The 24,621-nt window shown below is 33.9% G+C and overlaps 4 protein-coding genes across 4 annotated transcripts; 1 reads left to right on the forward strand and 3 right to left on the reverse strand.

The window, feature by feature from the left end:
* Positions 1-3,214: 3,214 nt before the first annotated feature.
* On the reverse strand, positions 3,215-7,080 carry TED3 (Pex2/Pex12 N-terminal domain-containing protein / zinc finger (C3HC4-type RING finger) family protein). The gene is made up of 8 exons (XM_022297966.2): positions 6,685-7,080; positions 6,260-6,373; positions 6,008-6,161; positions 5,580-5,716; positions 5,373-5,473; positions 4,695-4,812; positions 4,038-4,204; positions 3,215-3,631 (listed from the first exon to the last, which is right to left on the reverse strand). The coding sequence occupies exons 1-8, from the start codon at positions 6,841-6,843 to the stop codon at positions 3,505-3,507; spliced, it is 1,077 nt and encodes a 358-aa protein (XP_022153658.1). The 5' UTR covers positions 6,844-7,080; the 3' UTR covers positions 3,215-3,504.
* A 2,412-nt stretch (positions 7,081-9,492) lies between these two features.
* On the reverse strand, positions 9,493-12,549 carry LOC111021111 (DNA-directed RNA polymerase subunit beta). The gene is made up of 4 exons (XM_022297965.2): positions 12,069-12,549; positions 11,047-11,491; positions 10,837-10,952; positions 9,493-10,190 (listed from the first exon to the last, which is right to left on the reverse strand). Exons 1-4 carry the CDS (start codon positions 12,532-12,534, stop codon positions 9,775-9,777), a joined length of 1,443 nt encoding a protein of 480 aa, XP_022153657.1. The 5' UTR covers positions 12,535-12,549; the 3' UTR covers positions 9,493-9,774.
* Positions 12,550-13,515: 966 nt separating this feature from the next.
* LOC111021054 (protein JINGUBANG-like) lies at positions 13,516-17,179 on the forward strand. The gene is made up of 2 exons (XM_022297891.2): positions 13,516-14,132; positions 16,334-17,179. Exons 1-2 carry the CDS (start codon positions 13,551-13,553, stop codon positions 17,060-17,062), a joined length of 1,311 nt encoding a protein of 436 aa, XP_022153583.2. The 5' UTR covers positions 13,516-13,550; the 3' UTR covers positions 17,063-17,179.
* Positions 17,180-19,445: 2,266 nt separating this feature from the next.
* LOC111021056 (protein JINGUBANG-like) lies at positions 19,446-22,405 on the reverse strand. Its single transcript, XM_022297892.2, has 3 exons — positions 21,757-22,405; positions 20,566-20,902; positions 19,446-20,031 (listed from the first exon to the last, which is right to left on the reverse strand). The coding sequence occupies exons 1-3, from the start codon at positions 22,340-22,342 to the stop codon at positions 19,563-19,565; spliced, it is 1,392 nt and encodes a 463-aa protein (XP_022153584.1). The 5' UTR covers positions 22,343-22,405; the 3' UTR covers positions 19,446-19,562.
* Between the last annotated feature and the right edge of the window lie 2,216 nt (positions 22,406-24,621).

The following is a 24,621-nucleotide window of genomic DNA, read 5'->3' on the forward strand; positions in this document are numbered from 1 at the left end:
CATATATATATATATAGGCAAGGGTTAATCTATCTTAATCCACATCTGGTAGGAACCACTCGATCACAGTTCTTTCAATTGAAACATCGTGTGACTTGGAGGACATGAGACGATTCGACAAAATGTTATAATTATTTATTAGGTAAATATTTATAGTCCTTACCCCATGAAATTTTCTTTAGATTTCCTTAATACATATCTAAATCCCCATCTTAAAAATCCATTTCCAATTATGAAAGCTGTGTGAGAAATTTTTATATGTTATGATATTACATTTCATAATTTCTCTAAAAAGAAATTAGAAAATTAACTTATTTATAAGTTTTTTTTTTTTTTTGACAAAATCTTATTTTTAAGTCTAAAAACACCGTGTGGAGGGCACATTAATTGTTAGTAATTTTCTAAATATATCATTAATTAATGCAAACTCGAGCGTTGTGCACTTGTCTAAAATTTGTAAATGTTAGATCTAAAATGGGTAAAAGAAAAAATAGTGGGAATATCCTTTTTTGTTTTCCTTTAAAAATAAATTCTTTTCAGAGTAATAGCTATATATTGAAAATTTTAAAAGATCCTATTTTCGAAAACGATCCGCTAACCATAATTTGATTATTTGATTGTTAATGAACCTCAATTGGGTTTTCTTAGGAAGCTTAAAATATATATATATGAAGAGAAAATTGTTGATCACGGTATTCAGAAATTAAAGAAAGTCAGACTTTTTTTTTCCTCTTTTTCGAGAACAAAAGAAAGTCAGAGTTATGTATACTCTCACATTTGCGGGAGGGGGAGGGAAAAAAAATCAATCAATTATAATGGAAAAATTAATTTTTACCTCATAAACTTTGATACTTTGACATATCGTATCAATTTTCATTTAAACTTTAAAGGTAATCAGATTGAAACTTAAACTTACACCAACGTTTCAATTTATATACGAGTTGTTGACACTCAAGATCCAGGTTCGAGCCCTCTTATATCCAGAAATCAAAAAAAAAAAAAAAAAATCAATTGCTTAATATTTTCGTAAACTCACGAATTTCAACTAAAACTAGCTCCGTGGTCTTGTTTTTTTCTTTTTCTTTTTTTTTAGTCCTTTCAATTTCCTACCAATTACCATGCATAGCTGAATGTGAAAATACTATTTTAAACCATTTTGCAAACAAAAATTTAGTAACAAGTAAAAAGTGCAATAATCTTTTAGTTTAAGGTAAATTTTATAATACTTATATAAATTTAAGATACAATTTGATGAAATTAAAAGCTTACGGTAAAAACTGCGAGTTTAGGTAAAAATTTATTTATTTTCTATTGATATATCATGAGTTTGATTGATTAAGTCCAGTCATGTTTACTATTTTATTAAAAAGGTAATTAGTTCAAAGAAATGATGTGTTCTCTTTCTACTTTTTTTATTGATAGAAATCGTCATAGATTGAAATGCAAAAGACGAACAATTTTTCAAAATTAAGTGCCCTGTTCTGTTCATATCACAAGTATAAGAATAAGATGTTAATTATTATTTTGGAAAATTAAAAAGTATTTGGGAATTTTGTTTTTTCTAAAAAAATAGTGAAAGTAGGCTCCTAGAAAATAAAAAATAACCAATCTATATGACTTTTATTCGAAAAATAAAGGAGTGGGCCATTAGACAAAACCCCCATACCCGCTCCTTTCCCTTCCACCTCAAAAATAATAATAGCAAATAAATAAGTCAAATTATTTTTTATCAAACAAGAAAAAGTCAAATTATTTCCATAAATTCTAATATTAAATTTCATTTATGTACTTTTACTCGTTGTTCAAAATTTTTTGGATATTTCTGTCTTTTTAAAAAACATATATGAATTTTTTGCCAGATTTTCTAAAAACTACTTTTTTTTACATTTTTAAAAAGTAAATAGCAAAATAAATAAATACATTGGTGAAAATAGTGTTTACAAGATTAATTTTAAAAATAGAAAATTAAAAACAAAATAATTATCAAATGAGGTATCATGTCAATCATCAACACTATTAAATTAGATCGCCACAATATGATTAACCCTAATAACTATTAGATGTAAATTCAAAATTTTGTATTCTCCTAATAATTATTAGATACCAATTCGAAATATTTTTGTAATTTCTCTTTGTAAAACTACCGCATACATCGGAGGGCCTCCTCCAATAATTTCTCCATTCTCCAATACGAGAGGTCAATTCTTCATTATATTAACATAACTGGTTAACACTAAAGTTTGAGACTAATAAATTGAAATTCAAAAGATGGAGATGACAAATATTTAAGAAGTACAAAGATTAAAAATTTGAGAAAATATACTTTAACTAATAAAATAATATAAAAATATAAATGTTATGACATTAAGGAGATAAACTTCCTGACCTTCTAAAATTGTCTAATAAGTCTCTCAATTTAAAAAATATCTAATAAGCAATTTCATGTCTAACAATTTCGTAAATTTTAAAAAACATCAAATACATCAGAGACATAAAATTGAAAATTTAAAAATCTATTTACTATTTTTAAAATTCAAGAACCTGACGCAAAATTAAAAGTTAAGGAATTTATTTGATCAGATACAAATTAAAAAATGTTCGGACAAAACTTTATAGCATAAAGTTGTGGTAAAAGAAGAAGCCGGCTCTTCCATGGGAAAGTGATGGCCTAATCCTGAGCAGAAGAATATACAAGCGTGGAAAGTGTACTACTACCATAATTACAGGTTTTGAAAGTGTAACCACTGTCACCACCATTTCAAACATCATTAATCCAATGTTCTAAAGTTCTTGATGATTAGACTCCATATCTTAATGGAAATGGAAAAACCAAAGAAATCATAAGGTATTATTTTCAAATCTAGACCATTTAAATTGGTCCAACTGCCAGATGATAGAAACAGAACAAGAGGACAGGATCCAGAAAACAGATGAAAAATTATAGCCCAACATAAGTAGAACTAAAGGCCACAGAAACTTTCTACAGTCAAATTTTCTCAAGGTAAAATTTATATAATAGGATTGCTAAACTTGCAAAAACTAATCAATATAAGCATACACAGCCAAGATTGTTTTCACACCAAATGAACAAGATAAGATTTATCCGCCAGTGATGGCACCAATTGAAAATACTAATTGATCTAAATTTCTATGCAGAGTTCAAATACTCTCCCCCCCACCCCTTATTGTACCTTTGTCAAGAAGAAAAGCAAAGTTAAAAAAGACGCATATTATTTCCTCTTGTAACTCCTGCAAGGAAATTAATCACAAAGTAATCAGTGAGTACCTGAACTACAAGTGTACTAGGAAAGAAAAAAGAATGAGCCCCCTACTAGGCTACTACACAATACAAGAATGCTCTTCCAGGGAATTTATTATTCTCTGTAAGCATGTAATGCTTCAAGCAAAAAAATTAAATGCAACATTGAAGCAATTTTCCTTTTTCTTGTTATTATCACTATACTTAGAATTGTATTTGCTCCCTCTGCCCGCGAGGAACGGGGATCACCGTTTGGGATTTGTAGCAGTGCCTTCAACATGCCGCTGCATGGCCACCACAGGCTCGTTGCATCTGGAACATCTAAATGAGTGAGCTGCAATGCATCGTGTCCGGAGGCAATAGTAACAGTATCTGGCAGAGAGGAAAAACTATAAGTTTAATACTTTTCTCCATCTCACGCCTAAGCTGAGCCAGTGAGATTAAACCAATAGTATACAATTATATAGACATGAAATCCAACTATGTTTATCTGGTTACATATATAATTTTATGTTAGAAGTTTTTTAAGTTCTATCGTTAGAACTGACTACATCAATCAACATAGTACTGTCAAAAAATTGAGTATTTGAATGAAAACTGTAATATGTATGTCGAAACTTTATTCATTAGAGAAATAATTTTATCATCTTGTATGCCTGTTCGATTGGGCTTAGGAACAAACACATCTAATTTTATCGTTTGTGCCTTCTTCAATCTTCATATGACAAATAGTAGTTTTTTCGGCTTTAGAAAGAGTGATGTGATAAAAAATACTGACCTGTGTTGACAAGGCAAAGCCAGAAAGGGAATTGTAGGACTTGCCAGGCAAATTGGACAAGCACTGTCATCCTCGGCTGAGCTTGAAGACTTCTCCTTAGAAAATGGACGTAGAAAGTTTCTTACAGAGGAAGAATTAAGAAGAGGAAGAAGCAACAGCAACATCTCCTGTCATGAGCACAAAAAAGTAGACTCTTGAGGACAAACGTTCCTCACTATGAACAATAACGTTGTATTTAGCTTAGCATTGGGCAAAGAAAATTGAAACCCTTATTCTAATATTCATGCAAGCATGAGTATAGTAGATGATACTGATTCACTGAAAGCCAATTGGAAACCCTATATGAACGACCTGAAACTTGTAGTTCACTTTAATTCTATCTAGACAATTATTTTCGCCAAACAAACAGCTTTTCCATGGTAGACGTCGACTTCAAACAGAATACATCCCGACAATATGTATCATGCTAGACTTGAAACAGAATTCTACTTAAAGAGAAAAAAGGGAAGAGGATGAGCTAATCATCATATGGTTAACAATAATAATGCATTCAAAGAATATATATCGTTGAAATGAAGCAAGAAGTGTGACATTTAGTTCTAAGCCAAAAAATTTCCAATACTTCTGCAACAAACTGTAAAGGAGAGAAAAAGTTACCGAGAATTCATTCCACACTAACTGGCGATTCATATACTCAAAGCTTACAGCCCTGTTCATATTAGGAGTCCCATAAACAAGCCTGGCTCTTAGAACCCTTTCGACAAGATTTCTATACCTGCATCACACCAAACATATGATGCTGCAGGTCAAGTTGTCCAAGAAAGTAAACAACTCATGACAATCGACAACCTGCCACCTTTTTATCTGAGTTCCACAGAACACGTACGTAAAGAATTTAAACCAGCACAATTGAATGAAAAGCAAATGAAAGCGAAACAACCAACAATGACACAAGAATCAGCAATATGATTGCAGAAATATTTAAATTGCCTCAGCAAATGTTGTGGATAAACTGAAAATTGATGCAGTCGAATGGATCCACAAAATGATGACAAAATAAATCAAAGCTCCAACTTCATTAGAAGAATTCACACTCTAGTCTCTACTGACATGAACTTGTACTTTATTGATAGAAAAATAATTTCATTTTTCCATTGCAAACCAAAAAGTAATCAATGCAGAGAGATCATTTGACCCTGGTAAGTATAATTTTTACTTGAGTAGAATCTTTTCAAAATACCTTATTGGCATCAATTAGAAACAAATAATTACTTAAAGCTGGTTGGAGTGGAAGAGTTTGTTTAAAAGTGCAGCTAACAGATGCAGTAAACCTACCTTCCTGTGTAAAGAAATATGAGCAAGTTGCCAAATGCAGCAGCCTTATATATTCCTTCAATGCGCTGTATCAAAAGCCATGCTCGCCTAGCCAGTGACCTCTGAACAAAATATAGGGTTATATAAAATGCCTATTTTATTCTAACCATCCACAGCATAAAAATATTCTCCACATAGTAGGGGTGGTGAGTTTCTGAAAACCAGTACCTGATCTGAATCTCCCCATCTACGGAAAGCAGAAAATGTTTGTAATCGAGTCCAAATGTATTGACCACCCACAGTGGTCACACAATACCAAATCTTTTGAGCAACTGTAAGGCCAGGTCCTTCCAAGCCAGTTCTGACTGTATTGCAGAAGAAGTCCAGAGCCAGGAGTAGGTCAACTAGGTTAGCTAAAAACGATTGAAGTTTTCAAGAAAGGAACTAGCAAATGACTACCATATATTACTAAGAAGATTTGATAACAGCAGTTCTCCCACGGTTTCTTGAAGTTTAATTCTAGAAACTTCAAACTTAATTATAATTATTGACCTTACATGTCAATTTTGGAGAAACGTGATTTAATTCCTACCCCATCTTGACTGTAACAAACAGTTAAACAAGCGGCATAGCAGGAGCTTGTTAGACCACCTTACCTTTTCCTGTAATTTCCACAGCACGCTCATCTCTATACCGCAAATTCATGAGAGCAATTCCTGGTGTGGGCTTGTCCACCCAAATTGAAAAGCGCCAAATAAGGAACTCCAGAAAAGCATCAAGCTCTGCTTCATATTGAAACAACATTCCTGGCTAATCCATCAAAGTAGAAGAAATACTGAATGAAGCCTAAATAACTTCACTAGCCAAGTATTTACATTTCAATGTCAGAATAGATGATCAACCGATACCTTCATCAGAGCAAAGACCTTAACCAGCTGTTCTTTCAACATGGCTGACATTTCAATATCTAGCCGAGCCGCATCCACTTGATTGACTTTCGATATCGAAATTGGAATTGGCGACTACAGAATAGATAGAAAAAAGAAAAAGGGCATGCAGGGTGTCGTAAATTAGTACGCAGAAATATCAACCAGCTACAAATTACAATACATGGACAGTTCAAGGTCCACCAACGAGAAAAATGATCTTGGGTAAAGTTATTAATTAGAAACAAACTCAAAAAACAATAAAAATCACCAGAAAATTCAAATTCAGAAAGGAACGAATATGAGGGCTAGGCCAGGGAATCGAGGCAGGTATGAATAAATAAAATAGACATCCGAGAAGCAAATAAAATTAGGTTTAGAACAGAGAGAGAGAGAGATGAAGGTACCATGCGAGAGTGGGAGAGAGATTTCCAGTGAGGAAGTAAGGTCTGGTAAGCAAGAGTCCATGCATCTTGAGGAGGTGGTGGAAGAGTAGAATTGCTGGTGGAAGGCGGGGAAGCAGAGGAGGAGGTGGCGGAAGCTGTTGCTAGGGCTTCTAAGACCATGACAAATTGATAGGTTGCAGAGAGGAGAAGAGAAGGGGAAGAGGGAGCTCCGTTGTGGAAATGGCTGAGGGAGAAGAAGAAGAAGAAGAAGAAGACTGATTGTGATTGTGATTGAGTAGCGCCGCGACGCCCTGTGCAATTACAGAAACGCCGAAACGCGGAGCAACCGCTACCTCAGCAATCAGCTCAGCTCCGTTTGGGTCTGCGTGCCCTTTTCTTGGGGTAACCAGAAAATGGATCCTCTGCCCCAAACCTGGTCCAATTATTATTTTCTATAAAATAACAAAATCAATTTGAAATTAAAATCGTGGTAAATTGTTTTAATTTATTATATAGGCTATTTTTTTTATAGAACAAATGAAATTGGAGATCCGAACTTATAATCTCTTCATCAAAGATATATATCAATTATCGCGAAGTTAAGCTCATGTTAAGTTATATACTCTTGGTTTAGTTTGTCAAGTTTTTTAGAAATTTTCAAATATAATTAAATTTTTGTTAATAAAAAATTAATACATTATTAAATTATTGCTTTATTAGAAACTCAACTATTCATTAACTTTTTATCCAAGTGATACTTGAAAATAACATGTTGAAATATATTAATAAACAATGTAACTGTAAATTGATTTTTATTTTTTATTTTTTTTTCAGAAAGTTTTAATTGAGAATTTTAGTATATTAAGGGTAAATTTGAGAATTTGAAAATTTTAAACATCATGTAAATTACTTAAAAAGTTAAGGACCATTTGCTTTATTTAATCTACTCCCAATATATTTTCTAATAGAAAAATAAGATAGTCCAATTATTTTATAATTGTTTCCCAATTCATTTTTTCAATTTTAAAAAATACGTGTTGAGCATAGCTTAGTGGTAATTAATATATATCTCAAACTATGAGGTTGTGAGTTTGATCCCCCAACTTTCACATGTTGTACTAAAATATATATAGTTTTTAAATTGTAAGAAAGATTTGTTAATTAAACAGTTAAATAGTTTGAAGTTGAAAGTTGAATGATTAATTAGCTAATTTCCAAGAAAAAAAAAGGACCAAGCTAAATATTTTAGAATAGGGAGGACATTAAAAGTGAGAAATATATTGGTATGAGTATGTAAATATTAGTAATCATAATTCTGTGATTGAATAAGCTATTGGAATGAGTAGTTCGTTCATGGAAATTTCTCAAAGTCTTCAAAATATTAATTTTTATTTTAAATATTGAACTTAGGTCATCCGATGAAGAATCTTGGAATTTCAAGAATTTTTGTCCTCTTTGGTATCATGTAAGTCATTCTTTAATTGTTTTGTACTAATTGTGTGTTTAATCAAGTAATTCTTTAATTATTTCCTGCCAGAGGACAAATCAGGTATTGGGTTAAGTCAATTATATCGTTTCATGACTTTGTGAACTGCGATCCAACACTGGAAAATTCTGAACGAAAAAAAAAAACATTTTCATATTTTCAATAATTTTAGATTTTAGATATAAAAATTAAAAATGCAAAGTTACATTAAAAATAAAAAGATAAAAACTTTGATAAATATGTTATTGACCCATTTCATTTCATGTTGTATATTTTTGTTATACAACATGTATAACATACTACATTACAGAGGATATAATATTGTAAAATAATAATTATACAAAACATATTCCATATATGTTAATAAATTAGTTAATAATATTTTAAATTCAACTAAACATCTAGTTAATAACTACCACTAAGTATGTATATTCAAAAACACCAACTCTCTAGTTTTCATCGAATCGCCCAACCAATCGCACCCTTGGCAAAAATATAAAACCGGAAAATAATTGGTTAGCTAAATTTAAATAGATTTTGTCAATTTGATTCAATCATGGGTAGCTTTCTATATAACCAACCTGCTTATGCCTCATGAACTTTAACCCAAATGCAGCCCTTAGCTGTTCATACATGGTGCAATTCCACATCTACTGATTCATGTAGGAGGCTCGAGATCATGAAATGTTCCAAAATTACCAGACTGAGTAAATCCCTCCCCTACATTATGCCTTTTCGGCTTATTTTGGCCAACAATGTCAGCAGCACAACTAGGAGTCGGAGCTTTACTCTCCAACCTAGAGTACTCCACGCCCACCCCAAAGTCTGGACCTGGAAGGTTTAGGTATTAAGCTCATCAAAAAGTTCGAACTTGAGACCTCTAAACTAGAATGACCAAGAGATTCCAAGTCCTTGCCAACTGGACTACCCTTGGGAGCTAAAAATGGAAGCATTCATGGGATGGGTAGAAAATCTTCCATGGACAATTTCTTGCAGAACCCACCGCATGATTTCAATTTCCAGCCCCTTGGCTAGCTAGGTTTATACCTGATCAACTATAACTTTTTCCAGCCACCTAAATAAGATATGTAAGAGAGGCATCTAATTCTGTATTCCTGATTTATGGTTCTCATCCTAATCTCTCCTGAATAAAATGTACTCATTTTGCTGAGCAGAGCTCTCTTAACCTATTTAGGATTCGTTCTCACAATCATGATCCAGTTTTCCTATCAGTCTCTCATCAGGTTGAGAGCAACAGTGAAATTTAACAAATTAATTCCTTTGAAGGCTCCAAAGATTGCTCTTATAGGACTTATTCTTAAATACAGAAGTCCGACAGCGGATACGAAAACGGTTTACTAAAGTCAATTGAGGCTCGATATGCTACAACAGTAGGATACAACAAACAGTGGCCAATATATAAAACTGCCATCAACAAAACCACTAGGAATATGTTTGAACAGAAAGCATCTGTCCCTAAATTGACTTAAAATTTGAAAAGCAGAAGTGGGTATGGAAAAAAGATGGCACTTCCGAACTAGGGGACGACTACGAGATAAATGCAGGCATGACCTTAACTATTGACATGTAGAGTAAAATGCCTAATCTCTGTCAGACTCTCCCAACTATTGTTTAGATATCTGAATATAGACCATTTGTGTGTAACCGCTAAATACAGAAGTCTCAAGTCGAGCTAAACCAAGTCGCTGGAACAAACTGTACCTGCCATCTTCGACAATAGGGCTGGAAACACGAGCGGGATCATATCTAGTCTGATGTGTTAAGGAAGGGCCGGCAGCTGGAGGTAGCTCCCAATAAACATCAAGAATTGACTCCAAGTACCTGCTATTTTGGAAGTGCTCCGCGTGGGAAATAGCCCTATTGCTGTGGTTAAAATCATCGCGCATGTAGCCTTGGACACCCCACCAAGACTCGTATGGTCCACAAAGTTCTTCTATATCCACTGCCTTCTCCCAGAACTTCTGCCTTTTTGCTCTGATTCTAGCTTCATCACTGTCCTTGAAGCAACTGTGCCCACCTCCTAAATCACAAATATAAAGGCATTAAAATAAACTTCAATTTCATTGGTCACGGAGTTGCTTGCTAGCTAATGTTTAATGATTGCCACAACGATATGCATGAAGTAATATTTGCACTCCAATTAAAAAGTTTGAAAGGTTATTGAAAACTGAAATTCTGAGAACTAGAGCAAATAATTGAGCACTCAGATAAGTAAAAGTAACACGGGAAAATAATTTTTAATTCATTCTGTCCTAAAAATATCACAAGGATCACATGGATCAGTTTTCTCATTAGATTTCAGTTTCTTTGTATTAATGAGGGCTCCTTGTGCAAAATTCCTTATCCGAATACCCAATGGATGGTGTGAAGAAGAAATTTGTGTTGTATTTCTACCTAGATTTTTTTTTTTTTTTTTTAATAACTAGGAGTCAAAGCTTTGCTTCCCTATACCACAGGTGCACCCGCACCCACCTCAAGGCCCAAACCTGGGAGATATTAAGGATTTTTTGTATTAAGCTCACAGAAGGTTCGAACTTGAGGCTCTGAGCCAGTATAACCATGAGACCCCAAGTCCTTGCCAACTAGGCTGTCCCTTGAGGGCTACCTAGACATATTCATATTTGGTATAAAAACAGACAGACAGAGCAAAGTGGAAGAGCAGGCACCTCTAATATAGAACTGATCGCACATCTGCCTTAAAGAATAATGGTCTCCCGTACCAGTGTCATAGTTATCCTCAAAAACAAGATGTTGAAAGCCAGCTTTCAGAGCCTGCTTTATTCTGCCCTCAAATAACACGATAAACTTTCAGCATAAACAAAGTGTATAGTTATATAGAAAATGAAAATAATTGATTAAAATGAAACTCTGATTACCTCTTTAATTCATTCTGATGGTCATCAAAAAATATAAGGACTCGACTAAGATCATCGATTCCATGTTCTTTCATCACATTTATCCAAGCAACACTTCCGAAGTCTACAAAGTCCTTTCCAGCAAAATATGTACAATTAGCATCAACGTAAGCAGGCCCTTTCTTCAAGTATTTTTCAGGGTGACGCGGTGACAGTGAAATAATTGGTGTGTCTGGCATTGCTTGCCGCAACACCCAAGTTGAATGTCCCTTGAATGCGCCACTCTCAATCATCAGATCTGGCTTTAGCCAACGAGCAATGAACCAAAGGCCAAAGCTGTGATCAAAGCCCATACCATACATGTTGTTTTTTATCGGACGGGTCTCGTAAATTGGTACAAACTCCTCCAAGCCTCTTAGTAAATCTTTTGCGGTCCATTCCACTGTCTTTCCATGTTTCGATCTGCCTTTTGCCAAGGATGGGATTATAAGGATTCAAACAGGTAAAAAGTTTAGGAAATTCATAATATTTGATCAGACTAGAACTTAGGACTGCGAAGTCAAAGAGAATATGACTTATAGTAGTTCATTTATAAGGATTCTTAATCGTAAACACCAAAAATTCAACACTATCAAATATTGTCGTGTATGTTCAAGACTCCAATGTTGTGACATAAGTTGGAACTAAAGTTTTAATGACAAAAATGAGCTAGTACATCATCATGACGCTACAGCTTACAAGCCTAAAAATTATACAATCGCAAATTCGCAATACATAGTCCAAGACTGAGCAAAGAGAAAAATCGAATCGTACGTTTCAAAATAGAAAAAGCTCAAGAGATGCGAAACTGCCAACTAGTTACAACAACAAATCAACGACATGAGATTGCTGACAGCGGTACACACAAATTCCATCACCAAAAACAAATTAATGATGATTCTGCTCCTAATTTTCCATCATAAATAGACAGAACACGGATCTAGAACTCAACATTTCGAAAACCGAAACGGATCAGATCGAATGGCAGTAGCAAGAAAACTTACACCAGGGCACGCCAAGGGAGCCGAAATCGGATTCGAGGCCGTCCATGCCGAAGAACCCAGAGCGCGAAACGGGATCGTAGTTGGAGACGCACACAAATCTGCGGGAGTGGAAGAATATCAAGGAGGAGATGAAGAGGAAGATTAAGGCAAGAAGAGCGAGGCAGGCCCAAATGGGTCCGATCCGGGCGAAGTAGTTGGAGAATCGGTGGGTGAAGAAGGAGAAATTGTGCTTCTTGGTCTTGGAGAAATGGTCGTCGTCGTCGTGGTCGTCAACATCGCCACTGTGATAGGGGACTCTGCGGATGGAGAGGACGCGCTCGAGCATCCGATTGGAAGTAGGGCTCTGGGGGCTGGAGGATTGTACTCGGTCTCTCATAGTGTCGAAGCTCATGGTGCTGCTGGTATGGTCGAGTTCTAGCCGAAGAGTCTGTTTTGGGCTTGGAATCTTGGATTGCCATGCTTTCATTTCCTCGCTCCTCCTTTTTTATTTATGCAAACAAACAGCAACCGTCCCTCTCTTTTTTACCCCCTTTAAACAACACCATTTTTAGGACATTTTCCTTGTTTGTTTCTTTGCCAATGCCAAGTGAGAAGGTTAACCAAATCAAATTTGTAAAAATAACACCATTAATTCTTTACTTAATGTGATGGTCTAAAAATCTCAAAATTTTTTTCTTTTTCTTTTTTTATGGAAATGTAGATAAAATATCATTTTCATAATATTTGTTTTTCTTTTAATCATTCATATCAGTATTAATTTTAATATAAATTTATATTACATCTCAATAAATATATTGAAATTCCAATTCAATATCTTTTAGTTAAAGTTAGGTGTCTTGACCAATTAAACTATAGTCAAAGTTTGTTAGTTTGATGTCACGTTGCACTATCAAATTAACATTATTTGTTCTAGACTTAATTTATTATTATTTTTGAAATTTAACACATAAATAGGGCTGAGATTCAAACCTCTCCATCCAAAAGCCATATATTTGTTCCTTTAATCCTAAGCTTTATAAATTTACAAATCCTCACTAACCACATTAAACCCTTCAACGCAATCCACTTTTTTTTTATTATTATTGATAAAGCACATCTTTCTGTAACTAATTCATACAACTGATGATTTCAAATTTTATAACACTATATATAATTCATTATAATTATGATCTCATTTAAATAGTTAGTCCTTAATTTTGAAATTACAAACAATATAGTCGTCTCCATATGATTGTTCCCCTATACATTGTGTATCGTAAAAAAATATATAAATTTTAAGTTTTCTCTCATACACATAAATATAAAACTATCATCAAATTCGCATAATAATCTCGACTCTTCCAATATGAATAAATTTAAATTGGAATGGTGTGACATGACAGGAAACAACCCTACATTTAATCCTCTATCATAAAATAAAATGGCATTACATACATTACACATTTAATCTCTCCCTCTACTTTTAGAGAGAGAATTATTACAATGGCCTCTCTGAACTCGCCGGAGTCCTCTCCACCAAAAACAACCACCACTTCCTCCGCCGCTGCCGCCGTCGGCCAGAGGTTCTACCGAAGCATTTCCACCAAAGAGCCTTCTTTTTCTCAATTTCCCTTCACCCCTCCCCGTGGCCTCAGCAGCAACAACTGCCCTTCCCTCCCTCAGAGCTTCCACAACTCGCCGGCCACCTCCCCCCCGCACCCGGCCGCCGCCGCCAAGATCTCCGACCAGCTAATTTCGTACCGCTGCGTGTCGTCCGTGCTGAAAAAAGACGGGCAGATCTTATGCATGGCGATTTTCAACAACATAATCTACACTGGGTCTGATAGCAACTTGGTGAGGATCTGGAAGATGCCGGATTTCACGGAGTGCGGCGAGCTCAAGACCAGGGCTGCCATGGCGGTGGCGTTGGAGGTTTCTCATGATAAACTTTACGCCGCCTATAGTGACTGTAAGATTCGTGTGTGGCGCCGGAGCTGGGACAGAGGGCTCAAGCATTTCCGCCTCGCAACTATTCCGACCACCGGAAATTACGTCAGAAGTTACATTGCAGGGAAGGACAAAATGGTAATTTCCTTCATCTTTGTTTTTTTATAAATTTTTTTATTTTTTCTTTCTTGCACTGTCTCTTGGGTTTTAAAAAAAAAATTAAAATATTGATTGCTTTGATATAATTTATAAATCTAAATAAAGGGATAATTTATAAATTGCAATAAAAGGGAAACTGAAAAAGAAGATCCAAACTATATTCAACTAGTTGCAAAAATAGAGTAATGTATAGAGAGTTTGGAATATATATTACTGATTCCATAATTTAAGTTTTGGATATGAAAAATAAAGATGGTTTAAAATGTTGCTTGATAATGGTTTTTATTATTTATTACTTTTAACAACTAAATTTGCTTTTTTTAATAAAAACTAGATTGGTTTAATCTTGTCGTTTTAGATAACTCAGTGAGAAAGAAAATAAAAATCTTTTGAATTCGTTGGCCAATTTTAATAACAAACGAAAAAAGAACTAGTGAATTTTTTAAAAAAAAATTTGTAGTGAGCTTCTCAGGGTTGCTTAAGATAATTATCTTCGATTAAAAGGGGTGAGTTCGAATCTCATACCCCTACATGCTGTATTAAAAAAATTAAAATTTTTAAAAACTATTTTTAATTCTTAAAATTGGTATAGATTTCAAAATAATTTTCAAAGCATATTAGAAAATGTTGCGAAAATGTTAGATTACACGACAAATATAGTTAGTTAGTGACAAGCATTCATTAAAAAAATCACCCACTCCTACTTTTAGAAAATACTACAAAAAGCGGAATTAATTTTTTGGATCCCATAAATATTGGTGATGCCATTCTTTATGACCATTATTGCATTTGACATGGTTTTGGTTGAGCTAGTTAATATAATATACCAAATATTTTAAGTATATTAAATTAATAGATTTATTATATTATTGTTCTAATCTTGCCTTTGTTTTTTTCTTTCTTTAATTTACTCATACGTTATTTTATTTTTCATGATTTACGCGTACTACAAATTTTATAGTAGACTCTTAAAACCAAAGATTTAAATCATCTCCAAAAACTAGTTTTTTTATACTAGAAATTTTTGTTAAAATTCAAATAAGTACGTACTTTTTTTTAGTTAGAAAACGGAATAAATTAAAAAAATAATAATTAATCAATTGAACCACTTCATTTAAAAGAGTATGGGCATATATTTTTTTCCTTCATGTTGAGTACAATATGGGAGGGTGGGTGATTCAAACTCACGACCATCTAGTCGTATATAGATGTCTTACAATAAGAACATATCTTAGAATTTATATAAGATTTAATCAAAATTTTTAAATATATATATAGTTTTCAAATTTAAATATAAGTTAAAAATAAAAAAGAGGCACATGAAAAATGGAATTAAATTTTAGGAGGATAAATTCTTCTGATATTGAAATCTTCTATCTATTTATTTATTATTATTTTTTATAATTAAACATTATAAGATTAGACATTGCGACGAGATTAAGCATGTGAAAGCAAATCCTTTATCAATATAAAAAATAAATTAAGTATATGGATAAAAATAATTTTTTAAATATTTTACTACATTGAATGATATTTTAGTTGATTTAAATTATAATTTTTTTGTCTATATGATATTTTAGTTGAGTTAAATTATAATTTTTGTCTATATAATTTTAAAAGTTTCCGCTTTAGTTTTTATAGCTTGAATTAGTCTCAACTACATTCTTTTCTATAGTTTAAAATTTTCAATATACTTATTAAAAAAAAAATTTGGACTAAATTGAAACTCTTAAAACTATAGAAAAGCCAAATTCGAACAATGTTCATGTACCAAGTTATTATTTAACTATTTAGTTACTATTCTCTCTCTCCCTCTATATATATATATATATACGTGACTTTAAAAATGATTAAAAAAATGTAGGTGGATATAAAATTTTAAGTAATTATCTTTTTAAACCTGATTAAATCACAAACCAACTTGGAACACAAGATCTCCAATATGATTAAATCATCCATATCCACTGAAAAGTGATCTAAATCAAAGCAATTTAATAAATATTAATTTACAAATAGCTAGTGTGACCTAGTTTTTCAATATTTAAAAAACGAAATTTAATTTATCAATACTAATTTACTTCTTGCACACTTATTTTAAGAAGCTACGATCTGAAAGTAAACATAAATCTTATTTTGTGGTGGTGGGTTTTAAACTTTTAATTAAATTGATTATGTTTCAGATGAAGCACATGGGTCCAATCACGTCACTGGCGATCAACATTTCCGACGACGTTCTCTACTCAGCATCTCTCGACAAATCCGTAAAAATCTGGAGAATTTCCGATTTCAAATGCGTTGAAACGATCCAAGCCCATTCCGACCCAATCAACGCCATCATCGCCGCCGACGACGGCCTCCTCTACACCGCCTCCGACGACGCCACCGTCCGCGTCTGGCGCCGCAACTTCTCCCGCAGCCACCGCCCTCCCCACTCCCTCGTCGTCACCCTCCCCGCTAAGTTCTCTCCGGTCAAAACTTTAAGCCTGGCCGCCGACGGCGGCGTCCTCTACGGCGGCTGCAGCGACGGCTACCTCCACTACTGGCTCAAGGGCTGGTTCTCCGGCCAGCTGCAGTACGGCGGCGCCCTGCAGGGCCACACGCACGCGGTCATGTGTTTGGCCACCCTCGGAAACTACGTGGTGAGTGGATCAGCGGATTCCACGTGTCGGGTGTGGGCCCGGGATGACCAGGATTGCCAGCTACACACGTGTCTCGCGGTTCTGGTCGGCCACCGGGGCCCGGTCAGGTGCGTGGCGGCGTTTTCTGGCACCGGCTGCTTGGACGAAGAGGAGGCCGACGACGGCTGCACCATATGCAGCGGGAGCTTGGACGGCGTTCTTAAAGTCTGGCGCGTGACCTCCACGAAAAACGGAAGCCGTCGCCGTTCTTTGCAGAATCTTGATTTGTAAGGGCTAATTTAATTAATTAATTATTAAAAGGCTGTGGTATTGTTGTACTGTACTATACCTACGTAAATTATATGGAAAATGTTAAAACGGATATGTCTTATTCTTTAATATTTAAGTATTTTCGTGGTAATTTACATGTACTTAATTCTTATTTTGGGATCAGAGGTTGGATTTCCCTATTTTTAAATTGTTTTTTTTTGTTTCCATTATTTAAATTTTTTTAACTTAGCCCATGATGTTTTAAATAGGGTAAGACCGCGCATTTTTTGTGTAGTTTGTATGTGATCCAAAAATTTCAAAAGGGATACTTTTATCTTTAAGGTTTGAGAAGTCCTAAAATTATTTTTAACTAACCTTAAAGTGACGCGTTGGTTAAATTACTGATGGTATGTACTAATTTAGTAAAATATATTGATTTAATAATATATTTGTGGGTTCTCTTCCCATCTTTTCTTTTTCTCTCTTCTTCACCTTATTTTCCATCTCATCGTCACTGTAGGCCATTTCTATCCTCGCTTGCCATCTATCGAGATGTTGTTTTGTTGCCACTGTCACACCTCATCAAAATAAGTTTATAAGAGCTTGATAGGCTCTATATCTAAAAATTTGAAGCCTTTGCAAGCTCTCAATATTAAGAATTAATATATATACATTTAGCCAAAAAACAAAAAGAGTTTGTACTATTTTTTGTTATTTTAATATTTATTTTTAAAAATATAATTGAAAGTTGAATTAAATTTTAAAAACCATAATAGATGTATGAAACTATTTTTTTTTTTATTGCTGTTGAAATTTGAAACTATTGAAAAACAAATTTAGAATAGATGAAAAGGAAGCAAGTTATGCAACCAGACTAGCATATCACAATTTGTTTTATTTTTATATGAAAATTTACTTAAATATACCAATGAGCCTACACCATTAGTCTGTCTATCATATCTTTCGACCAATTAAGTGTTTTGGGATGAAATCAAATAATGAAGGATTTATTGCAATGATAAAAAATCGTTACTATAATTTGAGTTAGTTACTATAATTAATTTTAAAAGAAAATTAGTTTTTAAAGTCTGACGTCCAAATTAACACTTAAAAAAATCGTGCTGTCCTTCCTATTGGTGACAGTGTTTTGATTTGACTTGTCAATAACTGAATAAATTGAAGTGTCAAATCAAAAATTGCAAAAGGAAACAAAAAGGAATTGAATGGCATCCACGAATGCAAATTTTATTTGGAAAGGCATTATGGAGTGACGTTGGATTTTCTATAGAAATAGAACAATACAATAGTTGCCTATATAATGTATTTTTATTTCTTATTCATATCAAAATATTAGTAAGAGCTCCTCTTATTTAGATTTGTGTACACATTCCTCTAAAGTCATGAATTTCCAAATTTTAATTTGAATGATGTAATACTCTTAAAAAAAATATACGTTTGTTAAAGGGAAGCATTTGAGATTTCGTTTCGTAAAATGTTTACTTTGTTCTTTGTTATCACTCTTTTCGATTATCATTTTCTTCCTTGATCTATTTTTTGAGGGACCTAGCTACTAGAACTTCATAAAATCATTGAATTATAGGCAACGAGTTAAGCTTCAAGATCTCATCAAAAGCTCATATAAATTAAAATTGGTGTTCCATATCCTAAAGCTATTGGAAAACAGTCACTGTTAATTGAATTCTCTTGGGTCACATCTCCAACAATGTCGTCAGAATTATCGATTTCAATTGATTTTTACTTCCATTCTTTTAATTCACGTTCTCATTAAGTAATGGCCTATATGTGTGAACTTCTATATACCTTAGTCATTGGTGTATTATAGTCTGCATTTAATAGGAAACATGCATGAAGAATTGAAGAGTGTACTACACAAGTAATTAACTCTCCTGAAGATGTGTCTTTTCAAAAGTAATGAAGAAAAGATTGAAGCCATTGAATTTTAGCTTTAATGTTTAAAACTACCGGTACAAATTTAACTGTCTTTTAAGAGTTATCGATCGATCTTTCTAATTTTACATTATACCCTAACAATTTTGTCTTAACTTATTCAGGGTTAATTTGATTTATTTAATTCATAATATTAATTTCATATTGCTACATAATCTAATTGAGTATAGACATTTGCAATTTATTTTACTTTAAAATTTGGATGAAGCTACATGATTTAGCTAGGTCATATTAGATTTGATAATAATTTTTTAAGGTATATTATTCTTTTATTTCAAAATGTTTACTATTACGCATCTGTTTTAGATTTTTAAGTCTTGAGATTGAATTTTTATTAGCTACACTCTACCAATTAAATAAGTTAAATTTAGAAGATTGACCGTTTAGGTAATCAGGTCCATCCAACACATTAGGTTAATCTCTCAAATCTTACCAATTAGTTGTCAAATTATATCATCCCATCTAAATTAATGAAAAGAAATGAATGTCATTGATTTAGGACCTAGTAGAAATAAAAGGTTCAAAATACTCTCTATTACATAAACTAATTGAACTAAAAAGGATTACTACTAGACATATAATAATCACCACCTTGGAGCTTCCTCTTCTCCACCCAAGAAGGTGATAGAACAGCATTCATCTCACACCCAACAATCTCCTTCAACTGTTCTATCATCTCTGAGCTGCAGCAGCCGGAGCTGTTCATCACTGGTGGCGGCGGTGACGACTTCTTTGCCGGAAAGACCTTCACTCTCCACACCTTAAAACTCTGATCCAAGCTCGCACTGCAAACCAACATATTTCCCATATTATCGGTCTCCATTGCCGCCGCCAAGCACCTCACCGGGCCATGGTGGCCTTCGATCACCGAAAGACACGAATGAAGTAACCCATTTTCTCCGTGATCTCTCCTCCAAACCCTAATGGTCGTGTCTTCAGAGCCACTGAGAATCAAATCCTTCAAGGTTACTAAACAAAGAACTGCGAAGTGATGGCCCTGCAAGGACTCTCCATGGTTGTACCTGTTTAAACTTTTAAGTTCAGTTATGATTTAAAATGATATTAGAAGAAGTGACATTATATTTGAACTTTACGACTAATTTTAAAATTTATGAGTTAGAGGAATGTTAGAATTATGAATGAATAATTAAATATAAGTTAAATTATAAAATATTTGTTAGTTTTGATTTGGTCCCGGTAGTTTTAAAAATTTCTATTTAGTCCTTATACTTTGAATTTAGCTCCAATGATTTTGTTAAACCCCACAAGTTTAGAGAATAATATCTAAACTCTAATATAGCTGGTTAACATAATTAGTCAAATTAGTACATGCACGTTATCATATACCTTCACATATACAATATAGTAACAATTGGGACAAATTCGTGAGATTTAATCAAATCATAGTGACCAGATTTAAAATTTTAAAATCGTAAGGACATCAAATTGAAATTAAACTCGAACCACAAATACCTGTCTAAAACTTAAAGTTACCTTTGAAATCTTATGGATTAGATTGAAAATCAACCAAAACTACACCGTGGCTAAATTTATACCTGCTGGAGGAGGTCTCTTTCTCCCAGAAATTGATGAGGCCGTCGGAGGAGCCGGAGTAGAGAAAGTTGCAGGGTTTAGACGACGGCGAGGGGTTGACGGCGAGAGCCAGTGCGTTGACGGGGGAGAGCTGAAACTTGAGGATCATGGTTAAGATATGGGAGCTTTCTCCGAAGACCCTTCTCCAGATCTTGACAGAGCCATCAGAAGAACAGGTGAAAACGCAGCCGTCTTCTTGGTTTATGACGATTGCATTTACATTGCCTTCGTGAGCCATGAATGAATCTACGCATCGTTTTTCTGAGATGTTCCAGGCTTTTACTGTGCTATCCCACGAACCTATATCAAACACTCAGTTTAGTCCATAGTTAGGTTAAAAGTGGTGTTTAATCTCGATCACATTTTTTATAACTATTTCTGATCCCTATTTGGTATTAAATTTTATTGTTTTTAATAACTATGTTTGTTTTTGGATAATCTCGGTGGTAAGTTTTTCACTATCTAAAAAAACATACCCAAATTTAAAAAACAAAAATAAGTTTTTAAAAGGACTTTTTCATTTTTTTTTTCAAAATTTGGTCTTGGAAATATTTATAAAAACTATAACAAAACAAAACAACGTACATATTGAAAGTCATAATTCTAAGTTTAATTTTAAAAAATAAAAAATAAAAAACAAAATGATTATAAAACAGTAGCTTAGGTATTTAATATCTAAATTATAGAGTTTACTGATCCTAAAAATTAATTACATAAAACTTATAGCTTAACACAAACCTAATTTAGTTTCTATAACAGATTTATGGTTAAAATTTGCAAGTTCTCGGCCTTTGAGCTTTTGGAACTGAGTTACTGCTTTAATACGAATCATGAACTTTTATTTTTTTATTTAATAAATCTCTAGGGTTAATTCATTGAACTTATCAGAATCACATAATAAGTTGATTTTTGTAGGTAAAAAAAAGTGTAATGAGTATTCAACCATGGATTTAACAACACAGCAGAGACCTATTGTAAATTTGTTGGAGTAAATAACCCATAGTCAAAACGAACCTAACTTAACAAACATATATTTTTAATAGAGAAGTTGAGAGTTTCGAATACCACCCACGTGTAAAAAAAAAATCCTCCACAATTTCAAGTCTAAACTTATAATTTAATTCAAATTATTTAATTAATAACTCTAGAACTACCTGTATACAGAAGCTTATCTACATTGTTATAAGCCAAGCAAGAGATGAGATCTGTATGCTGCTGCTGGGCGGCGCGTATGTTTCTCATCGCCAAAAACGACCGTTTCGGCGGCAAAGTCGAAATCTTTTTGGGCTTCAATTTCTTCCCGCCAATTTTCACATCCCAAATCCGGACTCTGCAGTCCCCATGGGAAGTAAACAGCATCCTCCCGCAGGCGAACATGGCCCCCACCTGGCCGGAGCTGGCCTTAATGAACCCCATTCCGGGGCACTCCGGCAGCTTCCACGACTGAATCCGGCCGCTCTCCGACCCCACGAATATGAACTCCTTCGTCACCGCTATCGACACTATGTTCCCGTCCGGCCGGTGGAGGGAGGCTATGCAGTGGTAAACAACGGGCTGTTGTTGTTGTTGTGGCAGCGGCGGCGGCGTCCTTGCCGGCGACATGGGCCAGGGCGTGGGGATGGAGGCGGCGGAGGGCCTGGCCGGAGAAGGGAAGTACATGGGGTCGGGTTTGTCGATGGATTTAGTTTGTTCTTCCATGGAAGTAGTCCAGAGATCGGTTTGTGGGAGGTGAAACTCCATGGAGATTCGGAAGAAAAATATCAAATTTATATACGAACTTTTGTATATTAATTTTGGGTTTCATAATGTACATATAGGAGAGAGAAATTAAAAATAGATGTAATAGTTAATAGGAACGTATATATTTGAACGAGGCCAAACCAAATCTAGGAGGTTAAGTCTGAAAAAGTCATGAGTTTAAATTCTCACTCGTACATGTTATATTAAAAAATATATATATATATATATATATATATATATTTTAATGAAAAAAATACTATGGTGCTAACGTTCCATCACTAAATTTAATATTTATCAACATTTATTTTTTACATAAAAAAGATCTTCTTGCCATCAACTAGATAAAAAAATACTTAACTTCAATATGTCAAAGTTTTTTTCTTTCTTTTATCATAATCTAAGGATTGTTTCTCTCTGATAGAGAAGTGTTTGGCTTGAATGAGTTTTTTACCGCCCACTTTTACTCGATGAATAGAAAAGTATTCCAAATCAAATGAGACATACCACTAAACTCTTTACCAAATGTTTATTTAAACTTATAAAAAATTTATTTTGAACTGAGCAGTTATTAGAAGAGGACACTGAATGGCCCATTAAATAACTTTTCCCACACTCCGGACACCCACCATGACCAAATGTCCAAAGAAACTGGTCGAAGGTGGTGAGTTTAATAAGGGCAGTAATAGAAATATTAAATGCTAGTAAGAATTGATGTGGTATATGATTGAGTTAATCATAATGCTCTTTTATACATATATAGAACCTACCGATTGATATGATTTAGAAATCGATTTGATACGATTTGAGATTTAACATTTAATTTTAGATACTATTTTGATTGGGATGTTTTATTCCTATTATAATTAAGAATTATCCTATTATATAAATAGGACGATGATATATTTGCATGGAGATTAAGGAATTGAATCAAATATGAAATCTTATTTTGTAATTCTCTCTACTTAAAAGGCTTCTCAAGTTTAGCACTACATTTTTATAATTTGATTTGTTTTGAACTTTTAAATAGCTATCCCTTATATGTGTATATAAAAGCTTTAAAATAGATAATGATATGTTGTTGCATGATCTCGTAGAGAACGTCCTTGACTTTTAAGTTTATGGTACTATGGAGGTATATATATTTCTTCAATTCACAATCTACTGCAATCAAAATCATATGATCAAGAAATGATGTGGGGTTTACCAACATTTAAAAAGAAAATTTATAAAAGCAAAATCATAGTGTGAATAAAGTGAATATGATATTAGTAAAGATCGAGGCCAATAGGATGAGAATTGTTTATTGATATGGCTGTGTGTCTGCCTTTATAGTGGCCTCATTCTATCAGAGAGACAAATTGGTTTTCACCTAATACAATACTATATGACCATCTAACTACTTGAGCCATAGTTAGCAGGTTGTATTCGAGTCCATCACGCGAAAGGCAGATTTTATATTGGCCTATCATGAATTAGGGGATAGGTTAGGATGAGTCATTTTTCAATCATGTCTTTATACTGAATTTCTTTGAGGTTGATGATCGATCTACTTGTCGTTTTGAGTTCGCTATTTTTTGAACTTGGTCGTAACTTTATCTTGCATCGAGTTCTACTGAAATTCCAGCTACATGACATTTCTATCCTTTGTAACTAAATGATTATTTGACCACAATATTTTTTAATTAATTTTTTTTTTTTGGTGGCATTAGCTATGTAACTCCCCTATCAGTATAAGAGCAAAATCATTGAAACAGAAAAGGAAAAGGCTTGATTGTTAAATATTTTACAGTCAATAATTATTAGGGATGCCACGTAAACTAAGAAGGAGATCATTTACATTTTACATGAAAAGACGATACATTTCTTCTTCTTATTATTATTTTTATGTTATTTTTGTTGGACATTATTTCTTAAACACCTCATTTGGACTTGGGCGAGGGTGGTTGTTGTTGATGCGTGGATTTCGGTCCTCCTCTTCGCACCCACCAAACTTGTTGATCCGGGACTAGTACCTGCAAAACAAAATCGAACTAAACCGGTGTGACTCTAGTCACACGGGCTCCGATGCTTAAGTTAGTAAGAGAACAAGGTAAATGTAGTCACTTCTTCGCCCCCTTTACCTCTAAGGCTGGATCACTACTTATAGCGTGGAGTTGTTTCAGAACTTTCCATAGCTAACCCTAATTCACCGTTGCAAGGCCTGGGTGGAATCGTCGATCGAAGATGGGGGATCGTTGGCTGGGCTGTGGGCCGAGGCCCGGGTCGGGATCGAGCCCCGG

Source organism: Momordica charantia, assembly GCF_013281855.1.
Source record: "Momordica charantia cultivar OHB3-1 chromosome 8 unlocalized genomic scaffold, Mcharantia_2.0 BLBB01000008.1, whole genome shotgun sequence".
Lineage (NCBI taxonomy): Eukaryota > Viridiplantae > Streptophyta > Magnoliopsida > Cucurbitales > Cucurbitaceae > Momordica > Momordica charantia.

What these genes read in the sequence shown, in the direction of transcription:
- TED3 (XM_022297966.2), bottom strand. Translation starts at nt 6,843, where the DNA reads ATGGTCTTAGAAGCCCTAGCAACAGCTTCCGCCACCTCCTCCTCTGCT. An exon ending in TGTGGAAATTACAGGAAAAG is followed by an intron (nt 5,717 to 6,007) that starts GTAAGGTGGTCT and finishes TCTGCAATACAG; the next exon opens with TCAGAACTGGCTTGGAAGGA. An exon ending in GCTTTGCCTTGTCAACACAG is followed by an intron (nt 3,632 to 4,037) that starts GTCAGTATTTTT and finishes CCTCTCTGCCAG; the next exon opens with ATACTGTTACTATTGCCTCC.
- LOC111021111 (XM_022297965.2), bottom strand. Translation starts at nt 12,534, where the DNA reads ATGAAAGCATGGCAATCCAAGATTCCAAGCCCAAAACAGACTCTTCGG. An exon ending in CATCAGAATGAATTAAAGAG is followed by an intron (nt 10,953 to 11,046) that starts GTAATCAGAGTT and finishes ATTTGAGGGCAG; the next exon opens with AATAAAGCAGGCTCTGAAAG. An exon ending in CGATCAGTTCTATATTAGAG is followed by an intron (nt 10,191 to 10,836) that starts GTGCCTGCTCTT and finishes TTTGTGATTTAG; the next exon opens with GAGGTGGGCACAGTTGCTTC.
- LOC111021054 (XM_022297891.2), top strand. Translation starts at nt 13,551, where the DNA reads ATGGCCTCTCTGAACTCGCCGGAGTCCTCTCCACCAAAAACAACCACC. An exon ending in TTGCAGGGAAGGACAAAATG is followed by an intron (nt 14,133 to 16,333) that starts GTAATTTCCTTC and finishes ATTATGTTTCAG; the next exon opens with ATGAAGCACATGGGTCCAAT.
- LOC111021056 (XM_022297892.2), bottom strand. Translation starts at nt 22,342, where the DNA reads ATGGAGTTTCACCTCCCACAAACCGATCTCTGGACTACTTCCATGGAA. An exon ending in AGATAAGCTTCTGTATACAG is followed by an intron (nt 20,903 to 21,756) that starts GTAGTTCTAGAG and finishes TGTTTGATATAG; the next exon opens with GTTCGTGGGATAGCACAGTA. An exon ending in AAAGAGACCTCCTCCAGCAG is followed by an intron (nt 20,032 to 20,565) that starts GTATAAATTTAG and finishes AAGTTTAAACAG; the next exon opens with GTACAACCATGGAGAGTCCT.